The sequence below is a fragment of the Bombina bombina genome, chromosome 5, assembly GCF_027579735.1.
Source record: "Bombina bombina isolate aBomBom1 chromosome 5, aBomBom1.pri, whole genome shotgun sequence".
Lineage (NCBI taxonomy): Eukaryota > Metazoa > Chordata > Amphibia > Anura > Bombinatoridae > Bombina > Bombina bombina.
In genome coordinates, this window is record NC_069503.1 from 589,094,443 (window position 1) to 589,115,365 (window position 20,923).

The window sequence follows — 20,923 nt, forward strand, 5'->3', positions numbered from 1 at the left end:
AGCTAAGGAGCAACAACGAGCCTAGGTTCTAGCTGCTGATTGGTGGCCGCATATATATACCGATTGTCATTGGCTCACCCAGGTGTTCAGTTAGAAACCAGTAGTGCATTGCTGCTCCTTCAACAAATGATACCAAGAGAATGAAGCAAATTTGATAATAGAAGTAAACTGGGAAGTTGTTTAATATAGTATGCTCTGTCTAAATGATGTCCCTTTCTTTCGGAGCGCTTGAGATCGGTCTATAATTAGTTTCATACACAAAGACAGGAGTTGGATATGAATGCCTCTGCTGTATTACCTTGCAGGCTCTGTAAAGAAATTTTTTGTCCTGAGTGTGGTGATAGAGAGTAAGGAAGGAGTATCCATTGCCAGCAGTCCCATGACAGACCCCATAACCCTTCCTTAGAAGTCCCCTCTGCCAGATGACATCACTACATTCCACTGCATCTTTTAAATACTTCTCCTCTTTGAAAATCTGAAAAATGAGACAGTTAACACAAGATCAGAATATTCTAACATTTGGCAAAATCTGTGAATCATTTATGTATTTGTGTTTTGTTGCCTTGATAAAGTATTATGTCTTCTGCCTCTACAAAGACAAACCTACGGCGGTACCCAAGTTTATTACACCAAGTTCAATATAGTATTTAAAGGGACAGTCTGCTACAGAATTGTTATTGTTTAAAAAAACAGAATTTATGCTTACCTGATAAATTACTTTCTCCAACGGTGTGTCCGGTCCACGGCGTCATCCATTACTTGTGGGAATATTCTCTTCCCCAACAGGAAATGGCAAAGAGCACAGCAAAAGCTGCCCATATAGCCCCTCCTCGGGCTCCGCCCCCCAGTCATTCGACCGACGGTTAGGAGAAAAAAAAGGAGAAACTATAGGGTGCCGTGGTGACTGTAGTGTATAGAGAAAGAAAATTTTCAAACCTGATTAAAAAACCAGGGCGGGCCGTGGACCGGACACAACGTTGGAGAAAGTAATTTATCAGGTAAGCATAAATTCTGTTTTCTCCAACATTGGTGTGTCCGGTCCACGGCGTCATCCATTACTTGTGGGAACCAATACCAAAGCTTTAGGACACGGATGAAGGGAGGGAGCAAATCAGGTTACCTAAACAGAAGGCACCACGGCTTGCAAAACCTTTCTCCCAAAAATAGCCTCCGAAGAAGCATAAGTATCAAATTTGTAGAATTTGGCAAAAGTGTGCAGAGAAGACCAAGTCGCTGCCTTACATATCTGATCAACAGAAGCCTCGTTCTTGAAGGCCCATGTGGAAGCCACAGCCCTAGTAGAGTGAGCTGTGATTCGTTCAGGAGGCTGCCAATCGGATGATGCTTTTCAGCCAAAAAGAAAGAGAGGTAGCAGTAGCTTTTTGTCCTCTCCTCTTACCAGAGTAAACGACAAACAAAGATGAAGTTTGTCTGAAATCCTTTGTTGCGTCTAAATAGAACTTTAAAGCATGGACCACATCTAAATTGTGTAACAAACGTTCCTTCTTTGAAATTGGATTCGGACACAGAGAAGGAACAACTATTTCCTGGTTAATATTCTTGTTAGAAACTACTTTTGGAAGAAAACCAGGTTTAGTACGCAAAACAACCTTATCTGAATGGAACACAAGATAAGGTGGATCACACTGCAAAGCAGATAATTCAGAAACTCTTCTAGCAGAAGAAATAGCAACTAAAAACAGAACTTTCCATGATAGTAACTTGATATCTATGAAATGTAAAGGTTCAAACGGAACCCCTTGAAGAACTGAAAGAACTAAATTTAGACTCCAAGGAGGAGTCATGGGTCTGTAAACAGGCTTGATTCTGACCAAAGCCTGTACAAAAGCTTGTACATCTGGCACAGCTGCCAGTCGTTTTTGTAACAAAACAGATAAGGCAGAAATCTGTCCTTTAAGAGAACTCGCTGACAACCCTTTATCCAAACCCTCTTGGAGAAAGGAGAGAATCTTAGGAATTTTAATCTTACTCCAAGAGAATCCCTTGGATTCACACCAACAGATATATTTTTTCCATATTTTATGGTAAATCTTTCTAGTCACAGGTTTTCTGGCTTGAACCAGAGTATCTATCACTGAATTTGAAAACCCACGCTTGGATAAAATCAAGCGTTCAATTTCCAAGCAGTCAGCTGCAGAGAAACTAGATTTGGATGTTCGAATGGACCTTGTACTAGAAGATCCTGTCTCAAAGGTAGCTTCCATGGTGGAGCCGATGACATATTCACCAGGTCTGCATACCAAGTCCTGCGTGGCCACGCAGGAGCTATCAGAATCACCGAGGCCTTCTCCTGTTTGATCCTGGCTACGGGCCTGGGAAGGAGAGGAAACGGCGGAAACACATACGCTAGGTTGAACGACCAAGGCGCCACTAAGGCATCCACTAGAGTCGCCTTGGGATCCCTGGATCTGGACCCGTAGCAAGGAACCTTGAAGTTCTGACGAGACGCCATCAGATCCATGTCTGGAATGCCCCATAATTGGGTTAACTGGGCAAAGACCTCCGGGTGGAGTTCCCACTCCCCCGGATGGAAAGTCTGACGACTCAGATAATCCACCTCCCAGTTGTCTACTCCTGGGATGTGAATTACAGATAGATGGCAGGAGTGATCCTCCGCCCATTTGATGATCTTGGATACCTCTCTCATCGCCAAGGAACTCTTTGTTCCTCCCTGATGGTTGATGTAAGCTACAGTCGTCATGTTGTCTGACTGGAATCTTATGAATCCGGCCTTCGCTAGTTGAGGCCAAGCCCGGAGAGCATTGAATATTGCTCTCAGTTCCAGGATGTTTATCGGAAGAAGAGACTCTTCCCGAGACCATAGACCCTGAGCTTTCAGGGAATCCCAGACCGCGCCCCAGCCTAATAGACTGGCGTTGGTCGTGACAATGACCCACTCTGGTCTGCGAAAACTCATTCCCTGAGACAGGTGATCCTGAGTCAACCACCAATGGAGTGAGTCTCTGGTTACCTGGTCTACTTGAATCTGTGGAGACAAGTCTGCATAGTCCCCATTCCACTGATTGAGCATGCACAGTTGTAATGGTCTTAGATGAATTCGAGCAAAAGGAACTATGTCCATTGCTGCAACCATCAATCCTACTACTTCCATGCACTAAGCTATGGAAGGCTGCAGAATAGAGTGAAGAACTTGACAAGTGTTTAGAAGCTTTGACTTTCTGACTTCTGTCAGGAAAATCTTCATTTCTAAAAAATCTATTATTGTTCCCAAAAAGGGAACTCTCGTTGACGGAGACAGGGAACTCTTTTCTACGTTCACCTTCCACCCGTGAGATCTGAGAAAGGCTAGAACAATGTCTGTATGAGCCTTTGCCTTGGAAAGAGACGACGCTTGAATTAGAATGTCGTCTAGATAAGGTGCCACTGCAATGCCCCTCGGTCTTAGAACCGCCAGAAGGGACCCTAGCACCTTTGTGAAAATTCTGGGAGCAGTGGCTAAACCGAACGGGAGAGCCACGAACTGGTAATGTTTGTCCAGAAAGGCGAACCTTAGGAACTGATGATGATCTTTGTGGATAGGAATATGTAGGTACGCATCCTTTAAATCCACGGTAGTCATATATTTACCCTCCTGGATTGTAGGTAAAATTGTTCGAATGGTTTCCATTTTGAACGATGGAACTCTGAGAAACTTGTTTAGAATTTTTAAATCCAGAATTGGTCTGAAAGTTCCCTCTTTTTTGGGAACTACAAACAGGTTTGAGTAAAACCCCTGACCTTGTTCCACTGTTGGAACTGGGTGTATCACTCCCATCTTTAACAGGTCTTCTACACAATGTAAGAATGCCTGTCTCTTTATTAGGTCTGAAGATAAGCGAGACATATGGAACCTTCCCCTTGGAGGAAGTTCCTTGAATTCTAGAAGATAGCCCTGAGAGACTATTTCTAGTGCCCAGGGATCCGGAACATCTCTTGCCCAAGCCTGAGCAAAGAGAGAGAGTCTGCCCCTACTAGATCCGGTCCCGGATCGGGGGCTACCCCTTCATGCTGTCTTGGTAGCAGCAGCAGGCTTCTTGGCCTGTTTACCCTTATTCCAGCCTTGCATTGGTTTCCAAGCTGGCTTAGCCTGGGAAGCGTTACCCTCTTGTCTAGAGGCTGCAGACTTAGAAGCCGGTCCGTTCCTGAAATTACGAAAGGAACGAAAATTGGACTTATTCTTAGCCTTGAAAGGCCTATCCTGTGGGAGGGCATGGCCCTTCCCCCCAGTGATGTCTGAAATAATTTCTTTCAATTCTGGCCCAAAAAGGGTCTTACCTTTGAAAGGGATATTAAGCAATTTTGTCTTGGAAGATACATCTGCCGACCAAGACTTTAGCCAGAGCGCTCTGCGCGCCACAATTGCAAACCCTGAATTTTTCGCCGCTAATCTCGCTAATTGCAAAGCGGCATCTAAAATAAAGGAATTAGCTAACTTAAGTGCGTGAATTCTGTCCATGACTTCCTCATATGGAGTCTCCTTATTGAGCGACTTTTCTAGTTCATCGAACCAGAAACACGCCGCCGTAGTGACAGGAATAATGCACGAAATTGGTTGGAGGAGGTAACCTTGCTGAACAAAAATCTTTTTAAGCAAACCCTCCAATTTTTTATCCATAGGATCTTTGAAAGCACAATTGTCCTCAATGGGAATAGTCGTGCGTTTGGCTAGCGTAGAAACTGCCCCCTCAACCTTAGGGACTGTTTGCCAAGTGTCCTTCCTTGGGTCGACCATGGGGAACAATTTCTTAAATATAGGGGGTGGGACAAAAGGTATGCCTGGTTTCTCCCACTCCTTAGTCACTATATCCGCCACCCTTTTAGGTATCGGAAAGGCATCAGGGTGCACCGGGACCTCTAGGAATTTGTCTATCTTGCACAATTTTTCTGGAATGACCAAAGAGTCACAATCATCCAGCGTAGTTAGTACCTCCTTAAGTAATGCGCGGAGATGCTCTAACTTAAATTTAAACGTCACAACATCAGGTTCTGCCTGTTGAGAAATTCTTCCTGAATCATAAAGTTCTCCCTCCGACAAAACCTTCCCTCACTGCCACTTCTGACTGGTGTGAGGGTATGACAGATAAATTATCGTCAGTGCCTTCTTGCTCCACTGTATTTAAAACTGAGCAATCACGCTTTCTTTGAAATGCTGGCATTTTGGATAAAATATTAGCTATGGAATTATCCATCACTGCCGTTAATTGTTGCATAGTAACAAGCATTGGCGCACTAGATGTACTAGGGGTCGCCTGCACGGGCATAACTGGTATTGACACAGAAGGAGAGGATGAAGAACTATCCCCACTACCTTCATTTGAGGAATCATCTTGGGCAACCTTATTAAATGTGACAGTACTGTCCTTACTTTGTCTGGACACCATGGCACAATTATCACATACATTTGAAGGGGGGACCACCTTGGCCTCCATACATACAGAACATGTTCTATCTGAAGGTACAGACATGTTAGACAGGCTTACACAGGCTAATAATGCAAAGAAAACGTTTTTAAATAAAACCGTTACTGTCTCTTTAAATGTTAAACAGAGCACACTTTATTTCTGAATGTGTGAAAAACTATGAAGTAAATATCCAATCTTTACCACCCTAGTGTCTTAATGCTTTTAAAGTATTGCACCCCAATTTTCAAGCTTGTAACCCCTTAAATGAGGAAACCGGAGCTGTTTTATCAATTAGCAATTTTAACCCCACTACAGTCCCAGCCACAGTGTTTGCTGCGACTTCACCTGTCCTTAGGGGTTATACGATACCAAAATAAGCCTTCCAGGAACGTTTTCAATGACCACCAGACCCTCTCACATGAAGCTGCATGCACTGCATCCAAAAGAAACTGCGCAATTATGGCGCGAAAATGAGGCTCTGCCTACTATAGTGAAAGGCCCTTCCTGACTGGGAAGGTGTCTAAACGACTGCCTGGTGCCTAAAAACTTTCCCAAACACTAAAGTTTTGAAAATCACTTCAAATCTCATTAAAAAACTTAAATAAAGCAAGCGATTTAGCCCACAAGAGTGTCAACCAGTATATAGCCCATAATAAGCCTTCATTCTGTTAAGAGTCTAAGAAAATGGCTTACCGATCCCCAAGAGGGAAAATGACAGTCTTCTAGCATTACACAGTCTTGTTAGAAAATGGACTAGTCATACCTTGAGCAGAAAAGTCTGCAAACTGTTCCCCCCAACTGAAGTTCTCTGGGCTCAACAGTCCTGCGTGGGAACAGCAATTGATTTTAGTTACTGCTGCTAAAATCATACTCCTCTTTTAAACAGAACTCTTCATCCTTTTCTGTTTTAGAGTAAATAGTACAAACCGGCACTATTTTAAAATAACAAACTCTAGATAGAAGAATAAAAAACTACAACTAAACACCACATACTCTTCACCATCTCCGTGGAGATGCTACTTGTTCAGAGCGGCAAAGAGAATGACTGGGGGGCGGAGCCCGAGGAGGGGCTATATGGGCAGCTTTTGCTGTGCTCTTTGCTATTTCCTGTTGGGGAAGAGAATATTCCCACAAGTAATGGATGACGCTGTGGACCGGACACACCAATGTTGGAGAAATATAGATAATCCCGATATTGCCCATTCCCCAGATTTGCATAACCAGCATGGTTATATTAATACACTTTTCATCTCTGTTATTAACTTGTATTTAAGCCTCTGCAGACGGCCACCTTATTTCAGTTCTTTTGACAGACTTGCATTTTAGCCAATCAGTGTTGACACAAATAATGATATGGGAGTGAGCACAATGTTATATAAATGGCGCATATGAAACTAGCACAGTCTAACTGTGAAAAACTGTCAAAATGCACTGAGATAAGAGGCAGTCTTCAAGGGCTTGGAAATCAGTATATGTACTAGGTTTAGCATTCAACAAGAATACCAAGGGAACAAAGCGAAGTTGATGATAAAAGTAAATTGCATGCCCTATCTGAACCATGAAAGTTTAATTTTGACTAGACTGTCCCTTTAAATATAACACATGTTCTGTTTTTCTTTTCAAACTACTAACATACACTTGGAATAAAAAGCGCCTAAGTGGTCAAAAGGTTTGTACTATGCTTTTAACCCTAAAACTGCACTAATTGCTAAAATGTTTTATAAGGCAGGGGGAGGAGTTTTAAAGGGTAAAAAACAGAACAAGGTAATATAATGTATAGTTATCAGAGCTTAATACAGTAAGCCTTCAATAATCTGCATTAAACAAGAAGAGTCCAGAGCACTCCAGGGGTAAATCTTAAAATGTAACGTTTATTTAAAAAGTTAAAAAGCAAACATCTTGGTGCAGGCATGTAAGGCAGTGAACCCCTGACGCGTTTCATGCTTTTTAGTGCTTACTCATAGGTGATTACAGCACACCACCAACTAATACTTAAAGCAGACCTAACCAATCACAGCAACTGGTATGGACCGCTTTTTTCTTTCTTAATGTGGACTAGAAAACATTAAAATCAAATTGTGCTATAAAAGAAAAAATGGTGCCCCGTTATGTTGGTAAGTTAATGTCACAGTTATTCATTATACTGTGCTTTTCTGAGCAAAATGGTGAAAATTTGAATATGCTTACAATATATATTTCTATATATATATGCTTACAATATATACTGTATATATATATATATATATATATATATATATATATATGTGTGTGCTTACAATATATACTGTATATATATATATATATGTATGTGTGTGTGTGTGTACTTACAATATATATTTATTTATAATCAAAAGGGAAGGATAATTTTTATTTTTGCTATTATTGAATTAGATTATAATTTATATTCAGAGTTACAGTAGTAATTAGTGGAGCTACTAATGCAGTAACACAATCTAACATTTACTAAGTGAGAAAAACATATTAAATAAGAAAAGAGAGTTTTTTTTAATTATTCAATAAGTTAGTAGATTATTTGATAGAGGAAGCTAACCTGTGAAGTAGGAAATATTCCATTCAAAGTTCATCCCCAAGGGAAACCTGGTTTTTAACTTTAGTATCCAAAAAAGTTCCCTTTTGGTGAGTAACTTATGGTGATCACCTCCTCTATGTTGCCTGTTGGCCCTATCAATAATTTGTACCCCAAAATCTGGAATGTTAGTGAAGTGTGTCCCATTGAAGTGTTTTGCTATGGCCGAGTCTTTATTATAATGTTCAACATCCCTCATATGTTCACAGACTCTAGTGCGGAGCTCTCGGGAGGTTTGACCAACATATTGTACCTGACATAAATTGCATGTAATGAGGTAAATTACCCACTTGGCTCTACAAGTGGCATACGTACGTATTCTAAAAGACCCGAACTCTACCAATTGTTAGGACCGAGCATGATTTACAACTGAAGTTTGTGCACTTGAAATTCCCTTCTGAATGAAGCCAAGTGGCTTTGTTTGCATTTGTTTCATTAGTTGTAATCATGCTTGTTGACAATTTGGAACCAAGGTTACAGGACGTTTTGAAACAAATTTGCAATTTTTGACATATGGCGCTAGTTGTGCATCATTATCCAATAACCTCAAATGCTTTTTTAAGATGGAAACAATTTTGTTAAACTGTGGAGAATTGGGTGTACTAAAAACCACTGTTTCTTCACTGAATGATTTTTTATTACGTTTATTGGAGATGGGTACTTGTCTTGCTTCATCTTGTGCCTTGTCTAGGAGGTCCTGTGAATACCCTCTTTAAAAGAGTCTGTTTTTAATTAATTCAGATTGTTTTTGATAGATTTGATGTGAGTTTGTGTTTCTCCTCTTCTTGCACTTAAATAAGTGTTCAAACAGTTTGGTTAAATAGTACCCCCCACTCTGGGGTTTCTGCAGTCTTTTTATCGCTGCCGTGACTGGCCCTAACACTCTTTTTTTTTCATCACTCCCCTCCCCCCTTTTTTTCCCCTTCACTTTTTCACAGATCAGCTACACCTTTCCTACTAATTCACTTATTCCCTCACCTGTTTTTCCCTCTCCATTTCCTCCCCCCCCTTTTTTCTCCTCCTTTTACACGTGCTTTGGCTCTACTCCAATTTTTCCCTCTTAGTAATATTGATTGTTTTTTACTATTTTTTTTTCTCTTCTCACTGTAAACACTATATATGGATAAATTCCTTAGTACACCTATTCACAGCAAACCCACGACTCAAGTTATGGCATCTAAACATAGAGAAAAGAGGACCAAAAACTCCTCAGAAACCCTAGTAGAAATACACTCAGAATCAGATAGTAATATAAGACAAAATGAACCTTCTGATACTCAAGCCTTGGTTGATAACATTATAGAAGCATTAACCCCTAAGTTTGAGTTACTTAAAGTAGAAATTAAACAAGACCTTTTAAATTTAACTAAAGAAGTAAGGCAATTCTCCAAAATAATTCAGGAAGCTAAACAAAGAATCTCAGATCTGAAGGACCTGACAGAATCACATTAGTCTAAGATAGAGTGCAACCACACCACTTTGATTAAATTACAAAACAGGCTAGAGGACCTAGAGAATTGATCAAGGAGAAACAATATTAGAATAATTGGAGTACCTGAAAATAAACAGTATCTAGATTTGATAAAATTCACCTCTGAGACACTCCCACATCTATTAAATACCCCCCTCAAATTTACCCATCATAACTTAAAGGGCACACAGACTGGGGAAGACACCTTCTAATGATGGAGGGCCTTTGAAATCAAGGCCTATTATCGCCAAACTTTAAATTTTTCAGGATAAAATTAAGCTCTTGCAACGTTTTCGTAAAAGTCAACCCATACTCTTAAATGATTCTAAAATCTTATTATTTCAAGATTTTTCATTTGAAACATCCATGAAAAGAAGAGCTTTCTCCAGTATGTGGCAAAATGATAAAGGCAGGCCTCCAGGCCACAGAAATTTATCCGGCCAAATTGAAAGTTAAGGTTGAAGGGCAAACTTACCTTTTTGACTCTGCTCTGGAGGCAGAGAAATTGTATGATGAAAAATGTCTTAAATAGATGGACGGTGCTGTTCAATTCTTTCTTAACTTTCTATGTATTAAATGGTCGGCCCCCAAATAGGGTTGTTCAAATTAGGGGTAACTTTTCTGTTATATGGACCCACCTCTTCCCTCCCCCTTTTTTTTTTCTTCTTATTTTATTCAATCTCCTATTAAATAATGGCTAGAGTAAAGAATCTGACTATCACATCATGGAATGTTGGTGGTATAACATCCCCAATAAATGTAAAATGATTATCACCCATCTTAGGAAACTGAACACGGACTTAGCTTTCCTGCAGGAAACCCTCCTCAATGCGGAAGAATCTTTAAAACTAAGATCTGCCTGGGTACGAGAAATTATCAACACACCAAGTTTAGCTAGGAAAAGGGGGGGGTTGATTTTAAAACTGAAAATTGCAAACTCTATATATACAAATTATGTAATATTTACGCTCCAAACAATTTTAGCACAAAGTTCTGAGATTCTCTCCAGTCAAAGATCTTGCAATTTGTGGAAGGGTATTTTATCTTGGCAGGTGATTTCAACATGGCTCCACAATATCCACTTGATAGATTGAGACAAGTCTCAAACCAAAATAAAACGAAAAGAGAAGTCATTTAAAGATGTTTGGAGATCACAGAAACCCGATACTCCAGAGTATACATGCACCTCTAAAAATTTCAAATCTCTTTCTAGACTTGACATGTTCTTGATAAATCAAAATGTATGTAAAAATGGGGTTAAAACTAGAATAAAACCGATTTGCATCACAGACCATGCTCCGATTATTCTAGAAATTCTATTAGATAAATCTCATCCCACATCCTCACGCTTCTTTTCCCCAAAATTCTTAGCAAATAACCTAAAGTTTAAAAATTGGTTAAATGAAAAGCTGGCAGAGTACATTCGCCTTAATCAAGGATCGGTAGACAAACCAACTATCTTCTGGGAAGCTGCAAAGGCAGTACTAAGATGTGTTATCATAGCCTATACTGTGAAAATAAAATAAAAATAGAACTAGAGAAAGAGAAGTCTTAAGAGCAGTCACTAATTCTTATAATTGTTACTTACATCAAAACACCCCAGATAACTGGTGAAACTACACAAAAGCTAAGAAAGAAAGAGACACTTTTTTAATGCACAGTGCATCCCAAGTAGACTTAAAAACACAGGCCAAATTCCTTAGGCATGGTAATAAAGCTGGGAAATTGCTAGCTAACTTAGTGAAGAATAGTAAAAGGAACTCCCTGATCAATCTAATTCAAGATAAAGATGTACTATATAAAACCTCAAAGGAAATCCTAGAAGTATTTTCTGATTATTACAAAGATATCTATTCTCTCAGGGACTCAGATAAAGCAGCTAGTGAGCAATTTTGGAATAACATTAGCAGCCAAACTCTAAGCAATGATCCTACAATGTATAAAAGATTTACAATTAGACAAAGCCCCGGGCCCGGACGCGTTACCTAATGAATTCTATAAGATCTTGGCCCCCAATAATCACCCCTCATTTAAGTAACCTTTTTAATTATACGTACATAGAGAATAACATTGTACCTTCGAATTTCGCAGCTAAAATTAGGGAGTTTTTTTCACTATTGACCATTTTTACAATTTGGAGGAAGGTAACGGGATTACCACGCTGATTCTGTGATCATCGCAATTGATGCTGAAAAAGCATTTGATTCTGTGCACTATGAACATTTATTAGTCACGCTTTCTCGCTTTGGATTTAAAAATAACTTTTTACGTTTTATTAAATACCTATATGAAAATTCATCAACTAAACTAATTGTTAATTACTTAGAATCCTCCTCCATAAAACTCGGACGGGTCACACGTCAGGGTTGTCCCCTCTCTCTATTATTGTTTGATATTGCTATCGAACCACTAGCCATAAAGATCAGGCAACAAATTGAGGGAATAAAGATAGGGGCTAAGGAGCTTAAAATTGCTTTATATGCCAATGATGTACTCGTATATATTTCAAATACCCCTGTCAATATACCAAAACTTCTAACACTAATACATATGTTTGGCTCTTTCACCGGTTACAAGATTAACACCTCTAAGTCAGAACTACTATGGATCAGGAAACAGAAGAATTGTATAAATGAAATTCTCTTCAGCATAGTGTACAATTCATTTAAATATCTTGGGATTAATATTTCCCCTAAGCCCCAAGATGTGTATAGACTTAACATATCTCCTATCCTCAGCAAAATAAAGGAATATATGAAGAATTGGCAAAAACTTCCAATATCCATCTCAGGCCGCATAGCTTTATTCAAGATGGTACCATTGCCAAAAATTCTATATACCTTGCAGAATGTCCCAATCTTGCTCAAGAGCAAGGATGTGAAAAGCTTAAATAAAGAACTTTGCTACTTCATTTGGAGGAATAAAAGACCCAGAATCTCTAGTAGCAAACTGTCTCTACATAAGAAACTTGGAGGCTTAGCTCTCCCAGACTTAAGTAAGTATAACTTGGCTTTCTTAGCTCGAATCGCGATAGATTGAATTCTGAGTATGGACTATTTCACCAATAATAGTCTAGAGATTAACATATTGTCCCCATATCATCCAGTTGCTCTTATTCACTACTTAAGTGGTACAATTCCTAAACAAGTGAAACAATTTAGTTCTAATTATACAGTAATACAGGCTTGGAAAAAAATGGGAACAATATTATAGATTAATTTAAATGTACCTAAATTCCAGACAATACTAGGCAATCCTGAGTTCATTCAGTCATTGATATTTTGTAAACGGCATAGAGCAGGTTTGACTTTTCTTGCTCAATTTATAGATCAAAATGCACAAAACATCAAAACTTTTGATCTGCTAAAACAGGAGTTCTATCTCGACAACAAAGATTTTTTTGCCTAATTGCAGGTAAGGCATTACGTGTTTGAACTAGTTAAAAGCTTTAACTGGATCTAGTCTTGGGGGAAGTTAGACAGCTGGCCTATACTAGTCAGACAGGGATTTTCATCTATCTCGATTTGGTATGATCTATTGGTTTCTCGAAGAGGGGAGTTAAGTCTAACTGATATAGCACAAAAGCGGAGTAAGTTAATTGCTGGAAGTAACATAGAACCCGATCGGGTAAAACGTTCTTGTGCCCAGACTACACAAACCACGCTATCTGCAAACTGGAGAGAATCCCATTTAAAATTGTTGTACCAAACCTACTATACCCCTCAAAAGGGGTTTAATTGGCACAATTCTAAATTTAATAAGTGTCCAAAATGTGCTTATCCTGCAGCGGACTTAATTCACATGGTCTGGACATGTCCAAAAATTAGACAGATATGGTCAAGAGTAGAATACTGTGTCAAAACACTCTGGAGATTAATAGTGCTTGTATTTCCTTAGTAAATATAATCTTTCTTATAGAGAGAATCCAACCACCCGAACATAAAAAAAATTATAAATATGATAAGTTTAATCTTTAAATCTTTAAAAAGTGGAGGGATAAGGCCATTCCTAGTATCACGGAAATAAAAAATTATCTAAAAAAACAATGTATTATTGAGCAAATCGACACGGATATGAACTCTGAACGCGACATAATTTTATTCTTCAAAAAATGGCCCACATTTATTAAAATGTACTCTTCTAGAGAAAAAGATTATTTGATTTACCCTTTCAGGAACTCTGAAATAGTCCTATTAGGAATCTGGTACATAAACTGCTCCCTTAACCTACCCACTCAAATTTTCTTCCCCAACCCTTTTTTTTTTATTTGTTCAAGATGGGTTCAATATGTGTTTTTTTTTGTTTTGTTTTTTAAGATAAGGAAAATTCCAACACAAGGCACGTAGGGGACAAGGGCCATGACAATCAAGGGTGTTAAAATTACTTAACCCACTAAAACAATTTTTGGTTTACGTATACTATATTCATACAAAAGGGGTCTGTTTGTATGGTAATACTATGTGACATATGGTTTTGTACTTGATTCTATGCAAATGGCCATTGTCAATTTTTATTTTATGTTTATCATTAAGTTTTTTGATTTATACTGTACCATTGCATCACTGTGCCCTTTGTTGGCTAATAAAGAGTAATACAAAAAAAACACTTTCCTCACTGAATGCTTTTTTATTACGTTTATTGGAGATGGGTACTTGTCTTGCTTCATCTTGTGCCTTGTCTAGATGGTCCTGTGAATACCTTCTTTGAAAGAGTCTGTTTTTAACTTCTTTAGATTGTTTTTGATAGATTTGATCTGAGTTTGTGTTTCTCCTAAGTCTTATGAATTGGCTTTTATGTATAGATCTAATTAAGTGTGGGGGATGGGCAGATCTGCATCTTTATGATAATTAACACAGAATATTTTAAGCTACGCATTAGTAAATTGTTTACATGCATTACCATACAAGGTAAACATTGAAACTAAAGTAGTGATTTTATCTTCCTTATTCTTTAAGGCCTTATCCCTAGAAAATAACAAATTGCCTTTATTCAATTTTTGTTTCCTCACATTTTTTAACACACATCACCATCAACCAAGCAATGCCCCTATGATTTATCACTATCTCTCCAATCAACCCTTAGCTATCAACACCTTTTATACGAGTATGTTGATTTAGGTTTTTTTTTTTGTTCCAATTAATTACAGTGGGATAGATTACGAGATTTAGTCTATGAGTACGATCTAAGGACCGAAACCGGTCAGACTTTTTAGGCTATGGTTACCCCTTGTTTTGGAGTCTGATGTTTTAACTTTGTGAATAAAGTTTAAAAAATTTTAATCAGCAATTAGAATTGTGTGGATTGCCTTGGATACACATTTTTTTCTATACTTTGCATCATTGCAATGTGAATTATGCATCTTTTTAAATGGATTTTACCTTTTATTTATTTTTTTAAACGTCATTTGTGCAGCAACCTATACTTTCCGTCACAGTCCCCCAAAAAAGGAGGCTGTAGTATCTACAGGAAGCTTGTCATAAAACTTTGAGAGTTGGTTTATTATTAATAGACTAGATAAATAGGGAGTCAAATTTGCTCATGTTCAGGACAGAATGAAACTTAAGTTTCAAAAAAGTTCTACTCTTTTCAGGGCCGGGGATACAGTGAGAAATTCTAAGTGCTAAGTTTGCAAGAAGAAAAAAGTAGTTTGCTGTTTTTTTTAAACAAAATATGTGTTTTTTTATGTTTACTTTTTAACGTATTTGGTTTTACCAAAGAGGCACTGTTTAATATCGCTTTAAAGGGACAGTAAGTAAACACCTTGAGATGTTGATATAAAATGTTTAGTTGTTTTATCTATTTTGCTCCTTTTTAATGTAATTGAACTCTGAAAATAGAGCAATTTCTAACTCTCAGACCTTGAAATGCACCCTGCTGACGTCTCAAGGCTACAACCCTGCTACATATCTGTCCCTAATTGTCTTTAACTGATAAGAACTGCAAAACAATTACATTTCACTACAGCGGAATGCTACCATAGAGGACTTATATCTGTGAAAATTTCCCAAATCAACCCAAAAGTGATGGGAAATGGAAAAAAATTGCGCCTACCTAGGTACCCTCTAAAGAATTTTAGGATTAAGACTTAAACCCTTCCCATTATAAATTGACCCGAAGAGATCTTTACCATTACATTAGGACTTAAAAAAAATTCTAAGTCTAGGAACAAGAATGTGCAAACTATTTATATACAGTATGTACAGATGTTAACGTACCTTGTAATGTGCTCTAGACATCAGTTTTTGCTTCAAGGAACTAGGACCATCCTGAGCTGAGATATTGAGGTTTCCACAAACATCTGTTTACCCAAAATTTGTTGTGCACAATGACACAAAGATGGCCGCCGTGGTTAAATGGACATGAAACCCACATTTTTTTCTTTCATGATTTACAAAGAGCATGCAATTTTAACCAACTGTTCAATTTAATTCTATAACCTAATTTGCTTCATTGCCTTTCTATCTTTTGCAGAAAAGCATATCTAAATAGGCTCAGTAGCTGCTGATTGGTGGCTGCAAAATAATAATTATTGGCTCACCCACGTGCATTGCAATTTTTTCAACAAACCTAAAGAATGAAGCAAATTAGATTATTGAAGTAAATTGGAATGTTGTTTAAAATTGTATTCTCTATCTGAATCATGAAAGGAAGATCTTGGGCTTCATGTCCCTTTAAACCAAGTAAAATAAAATAAAAAAACTGGTGGTTTTGCAATATTAATACTAATCACTCATTTTTTTTTAGGAAAATTAAATATGGTTAAGCAACCAACTTGACAATTATCGGACCAATTTAAGTTAATTGACCGAAAAGGAGAAAGGAGGTAGTTGTTATAGTAGTATAACCCTTAGCTGTGTTAAGCAAAAGCATTCAAACTACAGAATGGTCAAAGGCATTGAAGGGACAGTAAACAACTTGTAATTACAAGACATCTCTGCTGTGTTGCTATAGAATAACCTATCAGCCAAGTCTTAAAGGGGCACTAAATTAAAAATTTAACTATAATCACTAATTGAGGAAAAAATAACCTTCCAAACCTACGTTCACGAAAAAGCCACACACAGAGGGTGGCCCTCCTTTGATGTCAGGTGGCCAGAAAGTCGAAAAGGAGACATAACAAAAGATAAAGTGGTTTAACCCATATTCAGGCCTTTGACAAATCATCTCAGAGTGCCATCTGAGCGCCCTCTGGGTGTGGACTTTCCAGAACATAGTATAGCACAAGACTAAATGAAGAACTCCACTACTTGAGTGAATTGTTTGCACTCCACTGGTCTAGCGTTACTATATTGCATACATAAAAGTCTACTATGTGAAGAAATGAAAGCACTTGAGCTGTCCGACATACAGATATTACAGTGCACTAGACTGCTCATGAGCGCATAAATAAACCTCCGTCAGAACAAATGGTAGAAAGGGATACTCATCCACAAGCATTAAAAACTAGTTTTATTCAGGACAGAAACAAGCAAAAAACATTGGAAGGTGAACTATTCATATTTCATGTAGGGTTTAGATCTCTTGAATAAGCACGGTCAGGTTAGCCCGCAAGTATGGGTGTTAGGTTTTTTTTTCTCCAGTTTGCGCACTACATTGAAGTCTAAGGGAGAATATAGTATTTATACCAACACAGTCGTGATATTTGAAGTTCAACTATTTGCGCGTCTGGCTATCACTTGCATGGTAACTTTTTACTTTCAACTTGTAATAAGAGCTTAACCCAACGCGTGCAAATAGCCTCCATCTATCAAAGTTAATGTGTGAGCGGGAGCACAAAATACAGCTCCACTCGTAATCTAGCCCTTTGTGAGAATGATTTTCACCTCAGCAGACAGAAGCTAAAACCTTCAGTAAATTCCCGATTTATATTATATATCATTTTGAAGGACATTGTAATAGTCAAGTTTAAAAGTCTCATATTTCCATTCTCTTGCAAAAGTTCCAGCCCTTTTAGGCTGACTATTAAATTGACAGTGAACATTTTGAAATTGTAATATGAATATTTAATTATGTGTAGAAAGAACTTTTAATATTATTTTGCCCCCCGTTTTCCTATAATTTAAGTCAGAAAAGCTTTCCAATTCTGTGAACTGATAGAGCATTGCAGATCATGTCCGACAGACCTCGCTGAATGCGGAGAGCAATACGCTCTCCACATTCAGCATTGCACCAGCAGCTCTTGTGATCTGCTGGTGCAACGCCGCCCCCTGCAGATTTGCGGCCAATCGGGCCAATCAAATGCCAGCTCAATCCTATTTGCTGATTGGATCAGCCAATAGGATTGAACTTCAATCCTATTGGCTGATTGCATCAGTCAATAGGATTTTTTCTACCTTAATTCCCATTGGCTGATAGAATTCTATCAGCCAATTGGAATTGAAGGGACGCCATCTTGGATGACGTCACTTAAAAGGTACCTTCATTCTTCAGTCGCCGTGGAAAGAAGAGGATGCTCCGCGTCGGATGTCTTGAAGATGGACCCGCTCCGCGCCGGATGGATGAAGATAGAAGATGCTGTCTGGATGAAGACTTCTGCCCGTCTGGAGGACCACTTCGACCGGCTTACATGAAGACTTCTCCCGGCTTCGTTGAGGACTTCAGCCCGGTTGGATGAAGACTTCTCCCGGTAAGGTGATCTTCAAGGGGTTGGTGTTTTGTAAGGGGGGATTGGGTGGGTTTTAGAGTAGGGTTGGTTGTGTGGGTGGTGGGTTTTAATGTTGGGGGGATTTGTAATTTTTTTTATAGGTAAAAGAGCTGATTACTTTGGAGCAATGCCCGCAAAAGGCCCTTTTAAGGGCTATTTGTAATTTAGTGTAGGGTAGGGCTTTTTTATTTTGGGGGGGGCTTTTTTATTTTGTTAGGGGGATTAGATTAGGTGTAATTAGTTTAAAAATCTTGTAATTTGTTTATTATTTTTGTAATTTAGTGTTTGTTTTTTGTACTAATTTTATTTAATTGCATTTAATTTAGGGAATTAATTTAATTATAGTGTAGTGTTAGGTGTTAGTGTAACTTAGGTTAGGTTTTATTTTACAGGTAAATTTGTCTTTATTTTAGCTAGGTAGTTTATTAAATAGTTAATAACTATTTAGTAACTATTCTACCTAGTTCAAATAAATACAAACTTGCCTGTAAAATAAAAATAAACCCTAAGATAGATACAATGTAACTATTAGTTATATTGTAGCTAGTTTAGGGTTTATTTTATAGGTAAGTATTTAGTTTTAAATAGGAATAATTTATTTAATGATAGGAATATTTATTTAGATTTCCTTTAATTATATTTAAGTTAGGGGGTGTTAGGGTTAGGGTTAGACTTAGATATAGGGGTTAATAACTTTAATATAGTGGTGGCGATGTTAGGGATGGCAGATTAGAGGTTAATAAAATGTAACTAGTGTTTGCGAGGCGGGAGTGCGGCGGTTTAGGGGTTAATATATTTATTATAGTGGCGGTGATGCAATAAGGGAGGGTCTCCGTTTAGGGATTAATAGGTAGTTTATGGGTGTTAGTGTACTTTTTAGCACTTTAGTTAAGAGTTTTATGCTACAGCGTTGTACCATAAAACTGTTAACTACTGACTTTAAAATGCGGTACCAGTCTTGACAGGAGAGGGTCTACCGCTCACTTTTTGGCAGACTCGCTATGCAAGTCCCATTGAAAAAAATTTACGTAAGTGGATTTGCGGTATTTCCAAGTCTGGCTAAAAAATGAGCGGTGAGCCTGTACCTGCAAGACTCGTAATACCAGCGGGCGTTAAAAAGCAGCGTTAGGACCGGCCAACGCTGCTTTTTAAGCCTACCGCAAAACTCGTAATCTAGGTTAGTGTGTTTGTACCAATCTGCCAGCTTCTCCAGCACAAATAGAAGTCAATGGTTTTGTGTGCTTTAGAGAAAGGCAATAATCTATCACGTTTGTAATCAAAGCTTATTAAATATTTACAGTAGTTCTATGGACAATCTAGAATCTGTTAAATATTTGCTAAATTCCATCCAATTACATTACAATGCTTTTGTAACTCACTTGAAAGAGCGATTTATCTTTCACATACTCAGAAAATTATATGATATGCTGTGCTAGTGATGATATGCTCCCTTATGATCTTTTTATTGACATGCAGTGGACTTATATGTTTGGCTGTTTATAATCCAGCGTAGACTGTTGCATGCAAGTCTATCTACAGTTCCAACCAGAGAACAACTATGCATTCAATAAAACAACCGTGTATGTTGGCTAAGCCCATAATACTTACGGATGTATAAGAGGAAATCTCCCCACTGACTCGACATTACACAAAGAAATGCACACTCTCAAATAACTTCAACTGAGGATTTTAAAGTGACTTGTCAAAGGTCTAATGTTAGCTATCAATTTGCATCTTGGTTCATAGAGGAGAACATTTGCTAAAGGAAATGCTATCAGATAATCTTGCTTGTGCTTTTCAAAAACAGATATGGATGTTTTCAAATGAAAAGATTGACTACTTATAGCATTTTGTGCTAAATAACGTAATTATATTGTAACAATGCACAACCGTAACATCTACATCTTGGTTAAATGGGTCATTATACACTAGTGATACTGCAGGCTGCTAAGGGGTTAATCACATTGTGAGAAAACTGCTGCTCCACAGTGGAAACTGTCACTGATCCAATCACATAATTGCCGCATCACTAGCATTTAAATTGAATGCTTTTTTTCCCACTAGACTGGCCCTTTAAAAGTAGGTATTTGTAATTTAGTAATATCTTCAGAACCTGGCACATTTTGTTTGGGAAAATGTAATGCACAATTCTGATTCTTATATAATATAGTTTCAGTAATCTAACTGCAAAACTAACCTGAAGCTTTTTCAGATAAGATACTAATTAAACAGAGCACAATGTTGACTAACAGTTTAATTCAAATTTTAACGTTCAGACCTATTGTCTAAGTATCCTAAATAAACAATAATTCTAAGTAATTACTTCCCAGAATACACAGCACTTTGCCATAACATTTTTGTACACAAGAATTAATTTTTTTTATGCTATTTTTTTTCTACACTGATGTAAAAATAAAGTACCGGAAGTGAAAATAATTACAAGTTTTCAAGACAGAAGCTAATGAGCAAAATCTGGGTCACACAGCTCAAATCAACTGTTACTCTATGATGAGAAATGTCAAACAGCAGGGAACATGTTAGTAACTGTAATAAAATGACTAACAGGATATATGTTAGTCACAGCGCAGCAATGCTTTAAAGAGACATATAAGAGAAATATAGATAATGCCTTTATTACCCATTCCCCAGTTCTGAACAATCAACATTGATATATTAATATACTTTATAACATTTAAACCTCTTAATGTTTGCCTGTTTCTAAACCACTATAGACAGCCTCTTAATCACATGTTTTTTTATTTGCTTTTCACAACAGGAGACTGCTAGTTCATGTGGGC

At 37.8% G+C, this 20,923-nt stretch overlaps 1 protein-coding gene across 1 annotated transcript in view; it reads right to left on the reverse strand.

Annotated features, from left to right (window-relative positions):
- The window catches only part of LANCL2 (LanC like glutathione S-transferase 2), a 182,102-nt gene that overhangs the window by 15,485 nt on the left and 145,694 nt on the right, over positions 1-20,923 (reverse strand). Inside the window, exon 7 of the mRNA XM_053714551.1 lies at positions 299-475. Within this exon, the coding sequence (XP_053570526.1) occupies positions 299-475 (177 nt within the window). The remainder of the gene's footprint in view (positions 1-298; positions 476-20,923) is intronic.